General features: G+C 44.0%; 1 protein-coding gene across 1 annotated transcript in view; it reads left to right on the forward strand.

Annotated features, from left to right (window-relative positions):
- ANO3 (anoctamin 3) overlaps positions 1-18639 on the forward strand; it is a 1942403-nt gene that overhangs the window by 1655005 nt on the left and 268759 nt on the right. Inside the window, exon 18 of the mRNA XM_085643623.1 lies at positions 15459-15495. Within this exon, the coding sequence (XP_085499749.1) occupies positions 15459-15495 (37 nt within the window). The remainder of the gene's footprint in view (positions 1-15458; positions 15496-18639) is intronic.

Here is an 18639-nt window from a genome sequence, read left to right on the forward strand (position 1 = left end):
TCATCACAAACAAAACCCACAAAAAATCAATTTATTTCCCCTTTTACAGAAATTTGAAATGTTTTCTTGCTCAATTAGAATTCTGTTTCCCTTTCATCTTCTCTTTTGGTTTTGTCATACATACTTTCCTTCCATTCTTCCAATTCTATTTCATTAAGATCTCTTTCTGGTTTCTTTTCCTTCTTTTTGTAAATTTCTCGTTTAACCTTCTTTTTATGTCTTCTATGTCTACAACACATACACCCTAATCTAAGTATTAATAATACGAAAATCACACAGGTTAATGGAAATAATATTTTCCCTATTATAGTACTACCTAATTTACCTAAGAAAACTTTAATAGCAGCCATCTTATTACTAATTCTAGTCCAGATACTTTCAACCTCCAGTGGTTTTATTTCATCATGCAATTCTGTAATATTCTTTATATAGACTTTTAGATCTCTGCTTTCATCAGGAATGTAAGTGCAACAATGTTGAACTTTCAGCATTGCACAGACGCCACCCTCTTTTGACAATAAGATATCAAGTGCAAGTCGATTTTGCATAATCATAGCACGCATGGCAACCAATTCAGTGTTTACCAGAAGGAATCCTCCAGCTGTGCTTGTTGACAAGCGATCCACTATGGTGGACAACTTCCGAATATTATTTGCATTCAAAGAAATTCCCACTGCTGGTATCAAAGCTCCAAAAATATTACCTACAATTTCTAACCAGGTTTCTCTTCTGCTACGCATTAGTAGGTTATTTGGTCCACTATTTTCTACTCTATCCATGTGAAAGATCTTTGGAAAGACCAGGCTAACATTAGATGTGCCATACCAATGGTCGGGCAACCTGTAATAAGCCTTGTTCCCACAAATATAGTACAGTCCAGGGAAAACTGTGTCTTCTCCGCCTCTTAATCCCCATCCAGATGCAATGAAATATGTATCATGACACTCACTTGTCCCTATATAATAATAATCATATTGAAATCTTTCTCTCATAATGCATAATTTGCCTTTCTGTGGTGAGTCAATAGCTATTGTTGGTCTAGCATCACCTTTTGTCTCCTTTTTCCCATCTATTGCCCAAATGTTTTCCCCTTCTTTATGTCCTTCGGCATTCTTGTGTATTTTCAATCTCCTCTCCTCAACCATATCCAAGAATGTTTTCTCTTCTGTCTTCAAACTGCAAGTTAAATTGTTCTTAAAAAATATATTCTAAAGTTAGTTCTTTAGTTTCTGTACAAATCTCACCTAATACATTAGCAGCTTTAGCTGGATTTAATTCACTATTCATGGGAAATTGTCCAAGAATATTATCTATATTAGACAAATTATATTCTTATTTCCCTACTTGGTAAAATATACTAGTTAAAACGCTACATGTTATTCCATAAGTTGCTGGGAGGTGATGATAAGTCACCCCTTCTGAAACAGAGGCAGGTAATTGCATGCAAACATAGCAATCCCTTACATCCATTGTTTTTACATATTCATACAAAAATTTTGAAAAAACATTGCTAGAAAAATCAGTTATAGACCTATCCTTGTGCATGTGCTCAGTGCTTGTTTTAACTGGAATTACTTTTTGTGAACTCTTCACTATGTTAGTCATGTTCTCTGTATGTCCCTCTAATGTATCTAAAGTTACTTTGAAAGAGATCAAAAGAGCGAGTACGCGCCAAAGAAGCATTAACAATCCTGTACAACAACATGTCTTGCACCATCTTCTCATAAAAGTACATCTACTCTTGTTATCATCTATGCTAGCCATCTTGTTAAAATTAGCCACTTCTACTCCGCCCCTTGTAGTTTTCCTACAAGAGCTAGAACCTTATCAGGTGCTCAAAATACTTCAATTTCTTATCCAATCCTTTATTTTTTCTACAAGGATCTGTTTGAAATTTCTCAGCTTGGCCTCTCGTCGTTTTTCACTTCTTTCTTGTCATCCACATACAGAATTTCCTGATCTTCCGCTTCTTCTCCAATGTCGGATAAGATAACTCTCAGGATTTTCTCTGTTTCTTCTTCCTTTACCACTCTCAATAAAGTCTCCTCTGGATTTCCTTGACTATCTGCCTCTCCTCCTTGTTCAGGCAGTGCCACATACGTCCATTCAGGTGACTTATACTTCTGGTTTGGTTTTCTCGATCGTTTGTTTGCTTCAGACACTTCTGTCTCTCCCTCTTTCTCCGGGTGCTGACTGGTTACTGCATTCACTTGTTCAGCTGCTGAGGGTTTGACTCGTGTCAATCGATATCTCAGTTTCTTAATTTTGTTTGGCCAAATATCTCCTTTAGCATTCCTTCTTGCTTTGCCGTCTTTGCTGTTTCTTTCCTCAATCCAAGTTCTCTTTCTCAGAACTCGACCCTCTGGTATTTCAGTTTCATTGTCTTCAGATTCTGTTTCGTTTGGTTTTTCTTTTTCAACAGTCTCTTGTTCCACCTCTTGTGTTGGCCCTACTTCTGTCCCTCCTCGGGTCTCCGGCACGCAATCTTCCTGCTGGCTACTTGTCCCTTCACCTAGCTGTGTGTTGCAGTTCCCTACACCTCCTCGGGGGTTTTCCGCAATCTGTCCCTCTCTTTCTGTGACTGCCCCTTCTTCTCTTTCCAATATTCTCTCAGGTGGAACTTCTCCTACTCTCTCATTTGGTGTAAATGTTACTTCTGACTGGATATTCTTTTCTTTTCTTCTTTCTGTGCTCACCTTTGGCGTTCTGTTCGCCTCCAGAATCTGAACCATCTGAAATCTTTTCCTCAGAATTTCTTCTCTTGGAGTCTGGACTAGTCTTGGCTCACTTTCCCCTCTTTCAGGATTTTCTTTCGTCTTTATATTCTCGTTGCCTGACTCATCACTTGATTCTGATTCATCTAAATATTCTTTTCCAATGCTGTCTGCTGGATTCGGAACTCTCAAAGTGTGACTCGCATGTATCCAGTTTTTCAATCCAGCACACTTCACAGCAGTTGTTGTGGTCAAGATGACTTGCCTTGGCCTTCCCCACCTCGGAACCAGGCAATTTCTTCTTCTGTGGACTTTTATTCTTACCCAGTCCCCTGGGCTCAAATCATGGGCTGGTTTCTTTTCGAGTGTGGTGGCATCCGCTCCAACCTGGTGAAACACAGAATGGACTGCGTCAGCCAGGCCTTTACAGTAATCCAAAATCATGTCATCAGTTATAGTCATCAGCTTGTTGACTGGTACAAACACGTGTCTCATGGCGCGTCCCATGATGATTTCGTGTGGACTTAAACATGTAGTTCTGTCTGGAGTAGACCTAATGGTCATCAAAACTAGAGGCAAGACATCAGGCCATTTCATTCCTGTGGCTAACACATCTTCCCTATTCTGTTTTTGATGGTACCATTCATTTACTCGACCACACCAGAAGCCTCTGGTCGGTAGGCACAATGCAGTTTCTGTTGTACACCCAATGCTTCACAAATCAATTTCATGATCTCATTGTAGAAGTGTCCTCCTCTGTCTGATTCTATGGTTATTGGGAACCCGTACCTTGGGATGAATTCCCTCAACAAGAGCTTGGCCACTGTGATTCCATCATTTCTTCTGGTTGGGTATGCTTCCACCCACCTAGAGAACAGACAAACTACCACCAAAACATACCTCAGCTTGTTATAAGGGGGCATTTCAATGAAATCTACCTGCATTCTAGTGAAAGGTCCTCCCTCCCATCCTATGGTGCCTAGACTCACCACAGTTTTCCTTCCAGGATTGTACTGCTGACATATCAGGCATCTTTGACAGAGACTTTCTGCTATCAACCTGAATTTTGCATTGTACCAAGTCTGCTTAAAAGCCCTTATCATGGCATCCCTTCCCAGATGTCCTTGGCCATGATCCATCCGTGCCATGGTTGACATCATGCATATCAGGCATTACTGGTCTTCCATCCCGATAGACCCACACATGATCTTTTTCCCTGGATGCACAACCTGCTTTTACCCACTGCTTCATTTCTTCATCACCTGCTTCATCCTGCAACTGCCTCACTTCATCCCATGTTCCCACAACGTTAGTAAACATTATGGAGCAAGAAGACATTTCCCTTTCTTTTGACCGATTAATTGAATATTGGTTTCGGGCACAATACTGAGCCATGTCGTTTGCAAACCGATTTCCGGTAGTGATGTAATCACTACCTTGACCATGAGCAGCACATTTTACCACAGCCCGTTCTTTGGGCATTTGTATTGCCGCAAGCAATTTTCCAACCACTTCTGCATTCCTTATAGGAGTTCCACTTGAGGTCAGGAAAGCTCTCTGGAGCCACAATTGGCCAAAGTCGTGGACAACTCCGAAGCCATACTGGCTGTCAGTCATCACAGTCACTCTCACATTCCTCCCAATTTTGCATGCCTTCGTCAATGCCACTATTTCTGCTACTTGAGCGGATTTAACTCCTTTCAAGAGTGATGCTTCTATAATTGCTGACACTGTACATACTGCATATGCTGCGCTCAACACTCCTTCATCCGTTCTCAGACAAGATCCATCCACAAAAAACACATAATCACTTTGTGGCAGTGGCAGATCTCTTATGTCAGGTCGAGGTTTTGTGCAGTAGTCAAGTACATCCAGACAATCATGATCAACATCCTCTCTTACCTCCACCCTTTCTGCATCAGGCAAAAGTGTGGCTGGATTCACATTCACACATCTTTCCAAACTCACATTGGTTGCACCTAAAATGACCTTCTCATACTTAGTCAGCCGACTATGTGACATGAACTGTGTTCGACTCCTCGTTAAAAGGATCACCACACTGTGAGGTACAAACACTCTTACTGGATACCCCATCACGATTCCCTCACTCTGCTCCAGGCTTCGGCATGTAGCCGCTACCGCTTTCAGACATCCTGGCAGACCTATTGTTATGTTATGTTATGTTATGTTAAATATTTTTATAACGCGCAGTAGTTACTCCGAAGAGTGTCCCAGCGCGAACCCAAGGGGGGGAGAGCCAAGGTAAAGAGCAAGAGGAGACTTATGGAAACAGATAGGTTTTAAGGAGACGCTTAAAACAGCCTGGGTCCTGGGTATTTCGCAGGAAAAATGGGAGAGCATTCCATGCAACAGCAGCTTTGACAGCAAGCGAGCTGCCCCCAATCCTAGACCGGGAGAAGCGCGGAACCCTCGCAAGTAAAAGAGCTGATGAGCGAAGGGTTCTAGTCGGAACATAAAAGGAGAACCGCCTCTGCAGATAGATAGGACCCAAATTATGTAGGGCCTTGTGGGCAATGACCAAAGCCTTGAACTTAACCCTCTCAATCAGGGGCAGCCAGTGCTGGGCCTGAAGATGAGAGCGGACACTGCACCTTCTAGCGATACCAAGAAGGAGCCTAGCGGCCGCATTCTGGATCACTTGAAGTTTGTTCAAGGAGTAGCCAGGCAGGCCAACATTGGCATAGTCCAGGCGGGACAAAACCAAAGCCCGAACAACCGTTTCCTTCGCCGGTCTAGGGAGAAGGGGGAGAAAACTCCTAAGAACCTTAAGAAGGCCAAAACAACCACCCGAGATCTTCTTAACCTGGACCGAGAAAGACAGATTGTCCTCGAACCACACTCCAAGGTTTTTTACGGAGCTCCCATTGGAAGAGGGAGGGGAAAGGTCCGGGGGCCAAATCTTACATCTAAAGTCCGAGGGGAAGTTACCATAAAGAAGGATCTCCGATTTGTCTTCATTGCATTTGAGTTGAGCCCTGGCAAGCCACCCAAATACCGAGGACAAACACTTCTGTACAAGCAGCACGGAATCATCCCCCTTGCTCCAGGTGAAAAGAAGCTGGGTGTCATCAGCATAGGCTATCACCTTAGCCCCCAACTTCTCAGCCAAGAAGACCAGCGGTGTAACATAGATGTTAAAGAGGAGGGGGCTAAGTGACGAGTCCTGGGGGACACCAGTAGAGACCACCTGTTGGAGTGAGGCTGCGGGAGGCAGCCAAACCTGTTGGGTACGGCCCTCCAGAAAGGACCTCAGCCAGGCTAAAGCCAGGCCAGAGACTCCAATCTCGGAGAGGCGGGAAAGCAGTCTGGCATGTGGCACCGTATCAAATGCAGCTGACAGATCAAGCATCACCAGAGCTGCTCTGCCACCCGCATCTAAACAGTCCCGAATCGCCTCCGAGATCTCAACTAGCGCTGACTCTGTGCTATAAGAAGCCCGAAACCCAGACTGGGCTGGGTGCAGGGCCTCGGATCTTTCCACAAATTCGGAGAGTTGTCTAGTCACTGCCTTCTCACATACCTTAGCAAGACTGGGGAGGAGGGAGATAGGACGGTAGTTACAGGGCAGTAAGGGGTCAAGGGCCGGTTTCTTCAATAAAGGAAGAATTTTGGCCTGTTTCCATTCCGGTGGAACCCAAGCCTCCTCAAGTGAGAGGTTAATAATGACATTGACCTCCGAATTAATAGTCTCTGCGACCGCTGCCAGCAATCTAGCTGGACAGCAATCCGTGGGGGAGCCGGACTTGAAGCCCTTAAGCAATTTGAGAGTGCTGGCAAGATCAACCGGCGAGAAGACCGACAGGACATGGTTCGAGGCACCCTGAAGAGGCGCAGTCCGACCGTCTTCCAGCCATGGAGCTGCACATACCGGTAGGGACTGCTGTATCAGCCGGATTTTATCCGAGAAGAAACAGGAGAGGGTATTGCACCAGTCAACAGAGGCAGGGCCCGAACACTTAAGAGCAGCGGGGGCTGTAAAGCTCTGGACTATGTGGAAGATCTCCTTTGAATTATTGCCAGCCTGCTCAATACGGTCAGTGAAGTATTGTTTTTTAGCCAGGAGGATGGCAGAGTAATAGATCTTTTGCCTGGCCCTCAGAGCGGCCTTGGCCAAAGGACAATACTTTTGACGACGCCAAATCCGTTCCAGCTTCTTGCAATCTTGTTTGAGCAGGCGTAAATCATGCGAAAACCAAGGTTTAGATGGCGAAACTCTCGAAGACCGGGAGGAGGTGGGAGTGGCAAGCAAAGACATAGACTTGTCTAGCCAGTTAGTAAAAGTCGCAAAGCTCTCTACAAGATCACCCGTAAGGGACGGCCTAGAAGCCACCAAGGCCACAGCCAGAGAAGCGGAATCCACCTTTTAGAAGGTTGGTTTCCGCGAGATAGATTCAGCAGCAAGGGGAGGGCCAGCCTTCCAGGAGAAAAAAGTGATGAAATGCTCAGACCACACAAGGGGAAGAGGATCCTCTGCAAGAATGTTAAAATTAGAGCAAATAGGATCAAGGATGTGTCCAGCCAGATGTGTTGGGAGAAGAACCCATTGGGATAGCTGGGCAAGCTGAAGCATATCTTTTAGGAGCATAGCATCAGTACCCGACCCCTGATCCAAATGGATATTCACGTCGCCGAGGAATAGGAAATGGGGGAAACGAAGCGCCCTAGAAATTAGCTTATCACCCCACTCCTGAATGGTGGCATTGGCAGGGCCAGGGGGGCGATAGACCAGCGACCCCCCTAAAAGAAAATGGGGGGAAAGCCTGATGCTAAAGTCTAACGCTTCTCCAGGCCCCCATTCATAAGACTCACCCCTAATAAGCTCCCACTTTTCTCTGAAAATAACCGCAACACCGCCCCCCCTTCCATCTAATCGGTCGGCCCTAGCAACTTTGTACCCCGGAGGGATAGACAGGGTGATAAAAGGGTCAGAATTGGAATCGAGCCACGTTTCCGTAAGAAACAGAAGGTCAACAGGGTGATCAGAAAGGAGCTCAAAAATGTCGGAGTGATGTTTTTTAAATGAGCGTACATTAATTTAGGCGGCAGAGATGGACGGAGCCGTATCCTGCTTTGGCCGACTGCCTGGGGCGAATGAGACAGTCGAGGAGGAGTCCGGGAGACAAAAACCACATATAGTACAGACATGCTCCTGAGCATCCGACAAATCGAACTGAGGGTGTGAGGAGCATACAGGTAAGAACAAACTACATAGCTCATCCCTACCGTACATCAGCGCTGCACGCGTTCCCCCCGTCCGTGGAGCAGAGTGGGGGGCCACGGCCACAGCCGGGACGCGGACGGGCGCAGACGGGCTTGCCTTAGGCGCGTTCGCACAGCGCGCATGCTAAATAGCGTATTGCCTACAGACCCCAGGTGTTGCTGCTCACGCGTGCCTGACCCAAGATGGCGACCGGGCAGGACAAAATGCCTCGAGCTAGTGTGGGCTGCAGAGATAGTGCGGGTAAGCGGATCCAATTTTCAGCTAACACACGTTTTTAAAAGCCCCTAATGTCCCAGCAGCGATTACAAAAAGACAGCAGGATAAAAACCAATAGTTAAAACAATTGTTAAAACCAGGTATCAGTAATTCTAAAAAAGAACGGAAATAAAAACAGAGATCTAGCATTGACGAAAAATATGCCACTGGTCTCCTTTGTCTTCCATGTTTCTGTATTAACACTGAGAGTGCACATCCGTTTCTCTCACTGCAGTACAGTTCAAACTCTTTCTCATAGTCTGGCATCCCCAGAGCTGGGGCTTCACAAAGACTGTTCTTCAGCTGTCTGAATGCTGCCAATTCTTCTTTGTTCAGTTCAAGGGGGTCTTTAACCTCACTTTTTGTCAATTTCACCAATGGTTTGGCAATCAGGGAAAAATTACTTATCCACTGACGACAGTAACCAACCATTCCCAGGAACATTCTCACCTCTCTTTGGGTCATTGGAGCTCTCATTCCTCTAATGATTCTGATCCTGTCTATGGTTACTTTTCTCAGCCCTTTTTCGATAGTATGACCCAAATATTGTACTTCTTTTTTGCAGTATTGCAATTTTGTTGGAGATACCTTCAGTCCTCCATCTGCCAAATGATTCAGCAAAGCTATGGTGTCTGTTTCACAGGCCTCACGTGTCTTTGACGCCACTAATAGGTCGTCAATATATTGGACCAAAACTGAATTCTCAGGCATGTTAAGATTTTCCAGAGATTTCTTTAGCAACTGATTGAAAATAGAGGGGCTCTCTGTGTACCCCTGTGGGATTCGGCACCATGCCAAAATACGCTCTCCAAACCGAAATGCAAAAAGCGGCTGGCTGTCATGATGCAACGGAATGGAAAAGAAAGCATGACACAAATCGATTACTGTGTACCATTCTGCACCATGAGGAATCTGATACAAAATTACTGAGGGATTTGGAACAATTGGACAACATGACACAACAATCTTGTTAATTTTTCTCAAATCTTGCACAATTCTGAACTTCCCACTCGGCTTTTTCAGTCCCATTATAGGCGAGTTACATGGACTGCTCAGTATTTCTCTTAACACTCCTTGCTGGATCATTTTCTCAATCAAAGGGGTTACTCCTGCAATTATTTCGGGTGTCAGTCTATACTGTGGAATGTTTGGGTAAACGGCTCCTTCTTTTACAGCGATTCTTACTGGGTCCACATTTCTCATCAGGCCTACATCTTCTCCAGTGAAATCCCAGACTGCTGCCTTCACTGTCTGTTTCAATTCTGGGGGCAATTAATCTGGATTGAATATTGCATAGGTTCCAGCAACCTCACTCTCTCTGTTAGCTATGGTCATTTTATACAGAACATCCTCATCTGGTGTCTCAAAGGCTATTCCGTCTGGTGTACAGAATATAGTGCAATTCATTTTGCACAACAAATCTCTGCCTAGCAAATTCACAGGACTGGTGTCACACACCACAAATCGGTGCATGTCTGCAAATTTCCCTATTGTAACCTTTACCGGTTCAGTAAGGTACGTTCTAATCTGGGTGTTTGACACACCAACTACTTGGATTGTTTCATCCGAAAGAGGAAGATTTTTCACGTCTGCTGATCTGACAGTAGATCGTGTAGCTCCTGTGTCTACTAGAAAAGTAATGTTTTCATCATTAACTTTCCCATCCACAAATGGTCCTGTCTGATCTATTTCTAGAGATGCGCCAAGCACGCACCCTGCTTCCTCTTTTCGGCACCGTCAATAAATCTCGTCTGACTTACTCTCATCATTTTGCAGCCAATACTGTGACACAGCACTCGCGCGTTGCGGTTTGTTTACCTGTTCTTCATTGTAGAATCCCGTCTCCTTACTATATTTCTGGGTATTCCGGCTCTGTGGTAAGGGTGGTTTTGGCACCTGATTCTGTGGATTAACAGCCTTCTGCTGTTGCGGCGGTGGGCCACTCCCCTCACACTGCACCTGTGGATTCAATGACGGATTTTCATTATTAGTACCTGGTGGATATTTACACTCGGATTTCCAGTGCCCTAACCTTCCGCAATTGTGGCAAGGGAACTTCTTTTTTGCTTCTTCTATATTACCTTTCCCTTTTCCTGGGCCAAATCTTGGTTTAATGCCTGGATTATTAGCTTGTTCAACCAGCTGGGCTTCCTGTCTCTCTGCAACTTTCACTTGAGCCCACATTGCCTTTTCTTTTAGCTTTCGCTGCTTTGCCTCAATCTCATCACTAAAGTATTTAGCATGCCTTAGGATCTCATCTATTTTCTTGCTCTGCCAGTCCACGGTGTGCTGCTTAATCATGTCCCCAATTTCGGGACGCAGACCATACACAAATCTGTACACAAAATGACTCAGGTCCTTCTCTCCCAGACTGTCATCCCCACTGAACTGTTTGAAAGCTAAAATTAGCCTCTCACAGTATGCGTGGACTGACTCTTTTGCTTCCTGATGTGTTCGATCTATTTTAACCCAGTCTGTTTCTTTTGGAGGCACTTTGTTTTTCAAGAACACCATAACCTGTTCATATTTCTTCATTACCTCTGGGTCTGGGGCTCCTGTTTTGGAATCTCTCGGGTACTCTTTAGTCGGCCAATCTATGACTATCTTGCACTCTGCCCACAAGTCTGCTGGTACTATTATATCAAACAGACTATTCAGATCGATCCACAGCACTTTTGATAATTTAACTAATCTGTCTACCTGTCTGTACCACTCGACCGGCTTTTCTCGTAATCGAGGGAAGTCATTTGTAAATGACAAAATGTCCTGTCTGGTCCATGGGACATGCACATATCCCCCTCCTGGAATCTCTCACATGGGGAACTCTGTCACCACCTTTTCCTTTTCTCTCACAGGAAACGCTGGAAATGTTCTGTCTGAGGTGTCATCCCGCTTCCTATACCATCTGCTTTTCCATTTGTCCACATCTCCCCATTTTCTCAATACTGTGATTATGTCCCTAATCTGCCCTATTCGTCCTGCAGCGTTCAGATTCTCAATGTCTTTTTCTGTGAAATCCACTCGATATGGCTTCTGTAAAGCCTTTACCTTGTCCATGTCAATTCCCATTTCACTTGCTATTTCTGCTAGTCTGTCATGTAAATTCTTTGCTCTCCAAGTAACACTTTTGCACAAAAACAGTAATTCCTCATCTTGGTAATTTTTCAGCTTTTCTGTGGGGATGGTCCCTACAATCAATTCTTCTAACACCATCCGTAATTTTGCCACATCAATGGTATGAGATTCTTTTTCTTTATCCTGCAAGCCCTTCAGCCATTCGTTCAATTCATCGGTAGTTATACCCACTGATTTTTCTACATTCCCTGATTCCGTCAGTCTCTGTGGTTCTAATATTGATCCTCCTACCATTCTGCTTCTCTCTGCATTATCAGGACAATGAAATGGGTTATTTGACACATGCAATTCACTTTTACTCATAGTATGTCCACAGGAATTCTTTTTTGCTCTCATCAAGGGCTGTTCTGCCTGTCTATTGTTTACATACAGGACTGTTAGTCCGTGCTCACTGTCTTTCTGCTTCTCAAAAATAGGCATAACAGGACCTATGGTCACAGGGACTGTAACTGCTTCTAGATTTTTAGTCAATTCTCTTATTTTCTCTGTCAGCTCTAATGTAGTTTTTGCTAGTTCCCTAGAATTTTCTCTCTCTGCCCTATTTCCCTTTCCCCGTTCCCTAAGAGAATTCCTTCTCTTTACCTCCGGAGTCACATCTTTTGTCTTAATGATTCTCAGAGACTCCCTCACTGGTGTATCTGCGGTTGGCGTTTCTGATTCCTGCCTGTACGGAGGTGGGCTTTTGAAAAACATATCATCTAGGACATCATCGTCTGTCTCGTTAGCCCCATACCTCCGGGTTTCTACATGATTTTAATATTCTAGGCATTTCCTTCCCTCACTTTCCCCTGCAGTTCTCACTGGAAACAATCCTTCAGTCATACTTGCGCCTCGCCACCTTCTCATTCGGTCACAATGAGTTTCGCGATCATTAGGCTGTCCGAACATGTATCGGTACCTACTGCCATTTCTCTGGTTTTCTCGCTCATGCATCTCATCCTCCCACTCTGTCAACGCCTCAAACTGCGTAGGCCTAGGCCGCGGATCTAAGCTCATCATCTTCTCCCGTAAGTTCCTTAATATTGCCAAATTAAAAGAACCATCCTCTGGAAACGCTAAAACTCCATCTTCCTTGGTATATTTTGCCCAATTGTCTAACCAGATGCAAGTATGGTACCCATATTTCGCAACCATGAAGGGTGCAGGGGTCTTCGCTGGAGGAAGTAACTGTCCTTCCCTAGTCACAATCTCTTTGTCTTTCACAAACCAATTTCTTAATTTACTGAACATTGATTTTTTCTTCTTCTCGGGTGAATGATAATACATCTTCCTTCCTTTCGTGAACCCTTTAGTCTTTTCTACAACTGTACGATCTTTAGTCCAATAGTGGCGCGACTCTTACTCACGCACCAATCCTGGCGCGTCTATGTCACTGTCACAATCTCCAATCCTTGCGCGACTCACACTAACGCACCAATCCTGGAGCGTCTACGTCACTGACTAGCTGTCCAATCCCAGCGCGATCCTCCTGACGTCAGCAGACGCTGCAGCAGCTCCTGCTCCTGACTCCTGTCTCCAGTCTACCCCTCCTTTACAAAACTACTCGGTAGACTTTGTTTCCATTTTACAAGACTTGTTAGTTCCAACGTACAAACATCTCCATTGTCTGCTTCGCTAACCACAGAATAGCAAAAGACCTTTCCCGCGAGAATCCTGTTTTTCCGAGAGCAGCGCTTACCTCTGCCCTACTACAGAATTGTTACGCCCGTTGGCAAAGTAGCGCATCCCTCTACCTCACCCTTCTATCAAGCATCAATTAACTGTTCTCTCCGGAATTACGACACATAGTTGGAAACGCAATGCTCCTGAGAAATAAAACCAGAGTTCCGCAATTAACCTGAATGCTATTTCATTCACGCACTTTCACACAAGAAAATATAGTTCATTCACACAGAATCCTGCCTTTTCCGAGAACAGCGAACAGTCTGTCCTACTACAGAATTATAACATACGTTAACAAAGCTCAGAGTACACCTGCTACCTTTTCAGTGATAAGCGTTATTGGTATGCCAATTGGTTTCCTGGTACCTAAGACCAAAATTTCACAGGTAACCCTTTGCTATCATTTACACCTTTCTCACACAGAATATCACTAATGGCAACACACAACGATGCTGCCGAATCGAACCCAGACAAAATGCCGTGCAACTTCAATTGTCACACGTTTCTCCCGTGTACCTACGGGCAACCACAATCCCGTCCTTCCCGAGAGCAGCACTTACCTCTGCTCTACTACGGAACTGTCATCAATTCCCGACTTCCTACCTCCCAGAAGCTGTACAGACAACATAAAACTCAATACGACTTCAAAATATAGTGTTAGTACATATATCAATACCAATCAATAATCGATAAGCTATATACATGCCAAAATCATAAAACCAAAACAATAAAAACCATCTCTAGCTACCAGAAAATACTGGTGCAGTTCAGAACACAAAATCTCCCCCTGCTTCCACGGACGGAATGATATCTCAGTCACACACACATGCACACATCACACGCTGGTGGGGCCCATAACACCAACATTCATTCTCTCAAACTATCCGTGCCTACAGAGGGATATCAAATCCCGAACTACAGCTCTTTAACTGGATAGAGGAAACCACTTCTACTGAATTACCCTAACAGTTCCCCCATCTGGAGGTTGATCGGATCATTTAGTTGATAGTGAATTTGATGAAGCACTTAACTCTTAATTTACTCAATACACATTTTCAAAGAAATAATCACCCGACACAGTTCTTAAAATAATGATTTTCTTTATCTAATTAAAATGCAGGTTAAATCCTAATAATGCAATATTATCTTTTGTCATATTTACCTATTCTGGCTAATTGTCGTTTTCTAAGTCAGAACTGGTCCTCAGAAAGTTCATCAGAGTCCTAAAGTCCCGTCCTCTTCCGTCAGCATAAGGATCGCTAGCGAAGAGCAGCATGGAGTGTCGCGTAGAGTAGCATCGATCAGCTAGGGGTACTTTCCCTCTCTAGACTACTAATATATATACTAAAATTTACATATAACAGTAACATTTTCTTTATTCCCAGGCCACTGATTGGCTGAATTCGAATATATACCAACTTACATTAAGAAACATTTTCAAATTTTCACATGGGGACGAAGATCAACTTTCGGCGTATGGGAAAGTCCGTTCCCTGGTCAAGAAAGTATCAGTCTTATTGGAAATAGGTGGCTTTTGGTAGTTCATTTTTCACATTGGCAACAATTACTTCACGTTCAGGGACATTGGCACCTCGCCCAGGGTAGTCTTCATAAGCCAGGCCTGACGGGTCATGGAAAGGCCACAAACGAAGTCAGTGCAGGCGCCTTTCTCCATTGCTCAATTTATGTAGTCGTGTACTTTAGTTAGGGTTCAGTCAGCAGCCATCTTTTGGTAGGCCAGAATAGTCAACTTTAAGCAAAGCAACACAAAACCGTAATTAATACATAGAAATGATTAAAACAATGTTATTCCCTTGCTAATACCCTTATGTGTATGCATTTATCTAGCCATATGCAACATTTAAAGCCGTTAATGCTGGTTTATTTAAGCGCAAATCACATTAACACTGCCTAAGCAACACTTATCGTCTTAATATGCATACAAACTTAGTTCACTTATTATTTTAGCCATGCAAATGCTTTCCCACGTGTATTCTCTTGGTTAATAAGGTTGGTTTAATATTATCACATCACTCTATTAATCATTAGAATTAATTATTAGTCCTTTTAATATAAACCTATATAAATGGATTGGGTATATAAAAAAAAAACATTTTACCCGCTCCATCACATGAACCCTTTGTAAATCTGTCTCTCTGTATAAAGAAGCTGCACTTGTAATGCAGTGACTTGTGCCTAACGCTGGGTGTGCTGTCTGGGCGTGCACTCAATGTCAGAATCCATTTTTTACACAAAGCATAGACCCGTAAAAGAGTAAGCGTCTTACCTTGATCTTCTCTTTCAGTCCATCACTGAGTGCTATTATCACAACAGCCAATGATGAAAACAGTAGTTAGAACAAAAAATGCAGCTTTTATGAAAATGTCTCTATAATGACTACAACAAATATACGTAACCAATGTCTTATGTCTATTTGTTTTCTTTTGTAGGTATATGAAAAAGTTGCATACTTGTTAACAAATTTAGGTGAGTGCATATAAACAGTGATCTCGTTGTTATTTTACTCTGCAAGTAGACTTCTAAATACTAGTCATACTAATTCAAAGAAGGCATGCAAGGCTTTGCAAAGAGTCTCTGAATGTATGTGTTTGTCCATATTTAGTAAAACCGTGCCTTTATCGCTAATCCCTTTCCATAAAGCCGTTCAGTGAAATCCTGTTATGAACCAGATGCTATAGTAACTGCCAGCCTATTGCATTAATGGACGTCATCATCAAGTAAGTGAGTTGTATATGTTTAACATCCCATGGGAGAAAAAAGAAAAATAAATGAAAAGCATTATCTTGTGGTTCAAATTTAATGTGAAGAGAATATAACCACCCTGCTGAAAATATGCATCTAAATTCGAAAATCTATTCATTACACTGTAGTATATATGCATTAGTGAGTCTCCCTCTGTAAATAAAGTTTACTCTATAAATGGAACAATTCAACAAATACAGGGAATAACCATTAACAATGCCACAATCACAGTGATTTCTGTTATATTCTTAACACCAAACATATGTTCAGTGAATCTATATAACTAACTGTGAGAAATTGGGATGTTGATTGACTAGGGTGTTGGCTCTGGCGAAGCAACAGCCGCAACTTTTTGTGGGGTGAACCACAAAATGTCCCTCAATTAACCTGTGCTTAACCCTGGGTAGCATGGCACAAAGAGCAATCTGCTTTAAATTAGAGGCAATGTGTAAAGTGTTTATGCATCACACAAGCAGTGTTTGGAACCTTTTGTGTCCCGTGGCTCTAAACAGGAGTCCAGCAAACTAGCCCTTGTAAGACACTCTGGAGGACCTAGGACAGTTAAAGTTCCAGTACTTGTACCCAGGCAGAAGGTATCAGAGCAGTGGGACAAACGGGGCATTAATCCAGAAGAGTAGCAGTCATTCGGAGCAGCAGAGTAGATTGGCAGTTCTTACAGCAGCACAGCAGTCCTTCCTCCTGGCTGGGTATCCACAGGTCCAGAAGTGTACTGAAGAGTGGGTCTGAAGGTCGTATATTTATACCCAGGCGTCCTTCTTAAGGAAGGTGGGAGAAGCTTCTGGAAAGGTTCTTTGAAGTGAATGGAATTTCCTGACTCCCCTGCCCTGGCTCCAAGATGGCTGTAGTGACAATACATGGTTGTTAGGCCCTTTGTGTGAAGGCAGAGTACAGGCTATTGAGGTCTAAGTGGGGCTGTGGTCAGTTCTATCCCCCCCATCCTCTCAGTAGATGGCACATTCAGGCGCACCTAATCCCTCTATTGTGTGACTGTCTGGGAGGACATTGCAAAGTCTAACTGTCAGCTACACTCAGTTATGTGATCTAAGAGAGGTTGTAGGTACACAGGACTAAGGGCAGGAAAATGCCAACTTTCTAAAAGTGGCATTTTCTAAATTATAATGTAAAATCCAGCTTTACCAATAAAAAGGGTTTATCATTACAAACATACAAAAGAAAATATTGAAATGATGGCAGAAGAATGGGTTCTGCAGCTTCAAAGTGTAGATCCCTGTCATGAAAGCACCAGGAGGCATCAATGTCTTTTAGCCAATGGTTTTCCCAGATTCGCGGGTGTCAAGAGTTACCTGTATGGTTAATACCTGGGTTGCCTGAGAAGAGCGGCAAATCTTCCCTTAAAGACAGATGCAGTTGAAGTGCTTAGCCTGATGGCTAGATTTGGAAATCTTAGTGCCCAGTAATTAGACTTAAACTGTACCCACGGGGTACCGTGTACCTGGAGAGAGGTGAAAAGTGGTGTGTCCTCTTATTACCTGGTTATGACATATTGAAAGTCTGTTTGCCATGAGATCTCTGTTTATCCCTAGTAGTAACAGGGGTGGAAAGGGTCTTAAGCACTCTAAATCCTAAGTGAAATGTTCATCAATATGATGCATATTTTCTTCAGTACTAAGTGAAGCAAAAGAGCTGGACCATGTTTGAATTAACCACAGTAACATGTAGGCGGTGGAACATGTAAGCTGCTCACACATACCTACAAAGCCCTCCACAACACCAGACCCCAATACCTCAACGACCGAATCTCCTTCCATGTTCCCAAGAGAAACCTCCACTCAGCCAACCTCGCCTGAGCCAGCGGCCCATGTTTCCACAGGACCAAAGCAGGCATCCTTCTCCTACCACGCACGCAGCCAAAACCTTGTTAGGAATGGGGGTCTCTAGTTTGCAGAGGTAGGTACCTTTGCGCAGATAGGGACCCCTGCTTCTAGTCAGGGTAAGGGGGATACACACTTTAGATAACCCCTGCTCACCCCGTTGGGAGCTTAGCACGAGCAGACAGGCTTATCCCAAAGGCAATGTGTAAAGTATTTGCACCAACACTCACAGTAACACTGAGAAAACACCACAAAAGGACACCATACCAGTTTAGAAGAATAAAGTATCTTTATCTAAACTAAACAAGACCAAAACAACAAAAATCCAAATTAAAAATATGATTTTCAAAAATTTCAAGAACGTCTACCATAGAAAACTATGGATGCATGACTTTTTACCAAAGTACCTATAGTTGTGTCAAAGTTCACCAAGCCAAACAGCCGAAGTGTTGGAAAACAAAGAGATGCAACAATCCTGAGACCCTGAGGAGGCGATGCGACAGTCCCGCTGCACGCAGAGGAAGGGCTGTGTTGATTCCGGTCTGAAGGGGGAGTGATGCGTCGATTCTTTGTGCGGGTTCTGGTCCACAGGTGATGCGTCGGGGAAGCATGTAACACAAGTACAATGCGTGGATCTTCGGGATGCATCGGTGATCGATGTGGCGGCGTTGCGCGGCACTGCTTTTGGTCCTCTTCAGCCGCGATGCGTCGATTCTTGCCGCGACGACAGGCGCTGTGACGGCTTTTGCAGCGGCACGGCGATGCGTGGAAATTCTTCTTGCGCAATGAAGATGCGTCGGGAAAACATCCGCAAGAAGAGCGATGCGTCGATTTCTGTATTTTTTTGAGTTTCTTCTCTCTTCCGGCTCCCAAACAGCAGCAACAACCTCCATAGGCTCAAAACTGGCACAGGCACCTCAAGGCAGGTCAGAACTCACAACAGCAGAGTTCAGGGGAGCTAGGCGTGAAGTTTTTGTGTCCCTGAGACTTCTGATCAGGAGGCCAGCTCACTTCA

Source organism: Triturus cristatus, chromosome 3_1, assembly GCF_964204655.1.
Source record: "Triturus cristatus chromosome 3_1, aTriCri1.1, whole genome shotgun sequence".
Taxonomy (NCBI): domain Eukaryota; kingdom Metazoa; phylum Chordata; class Amphibia; order Caudata; family Salamandridae; genus Triturus; species Triturus cristatus.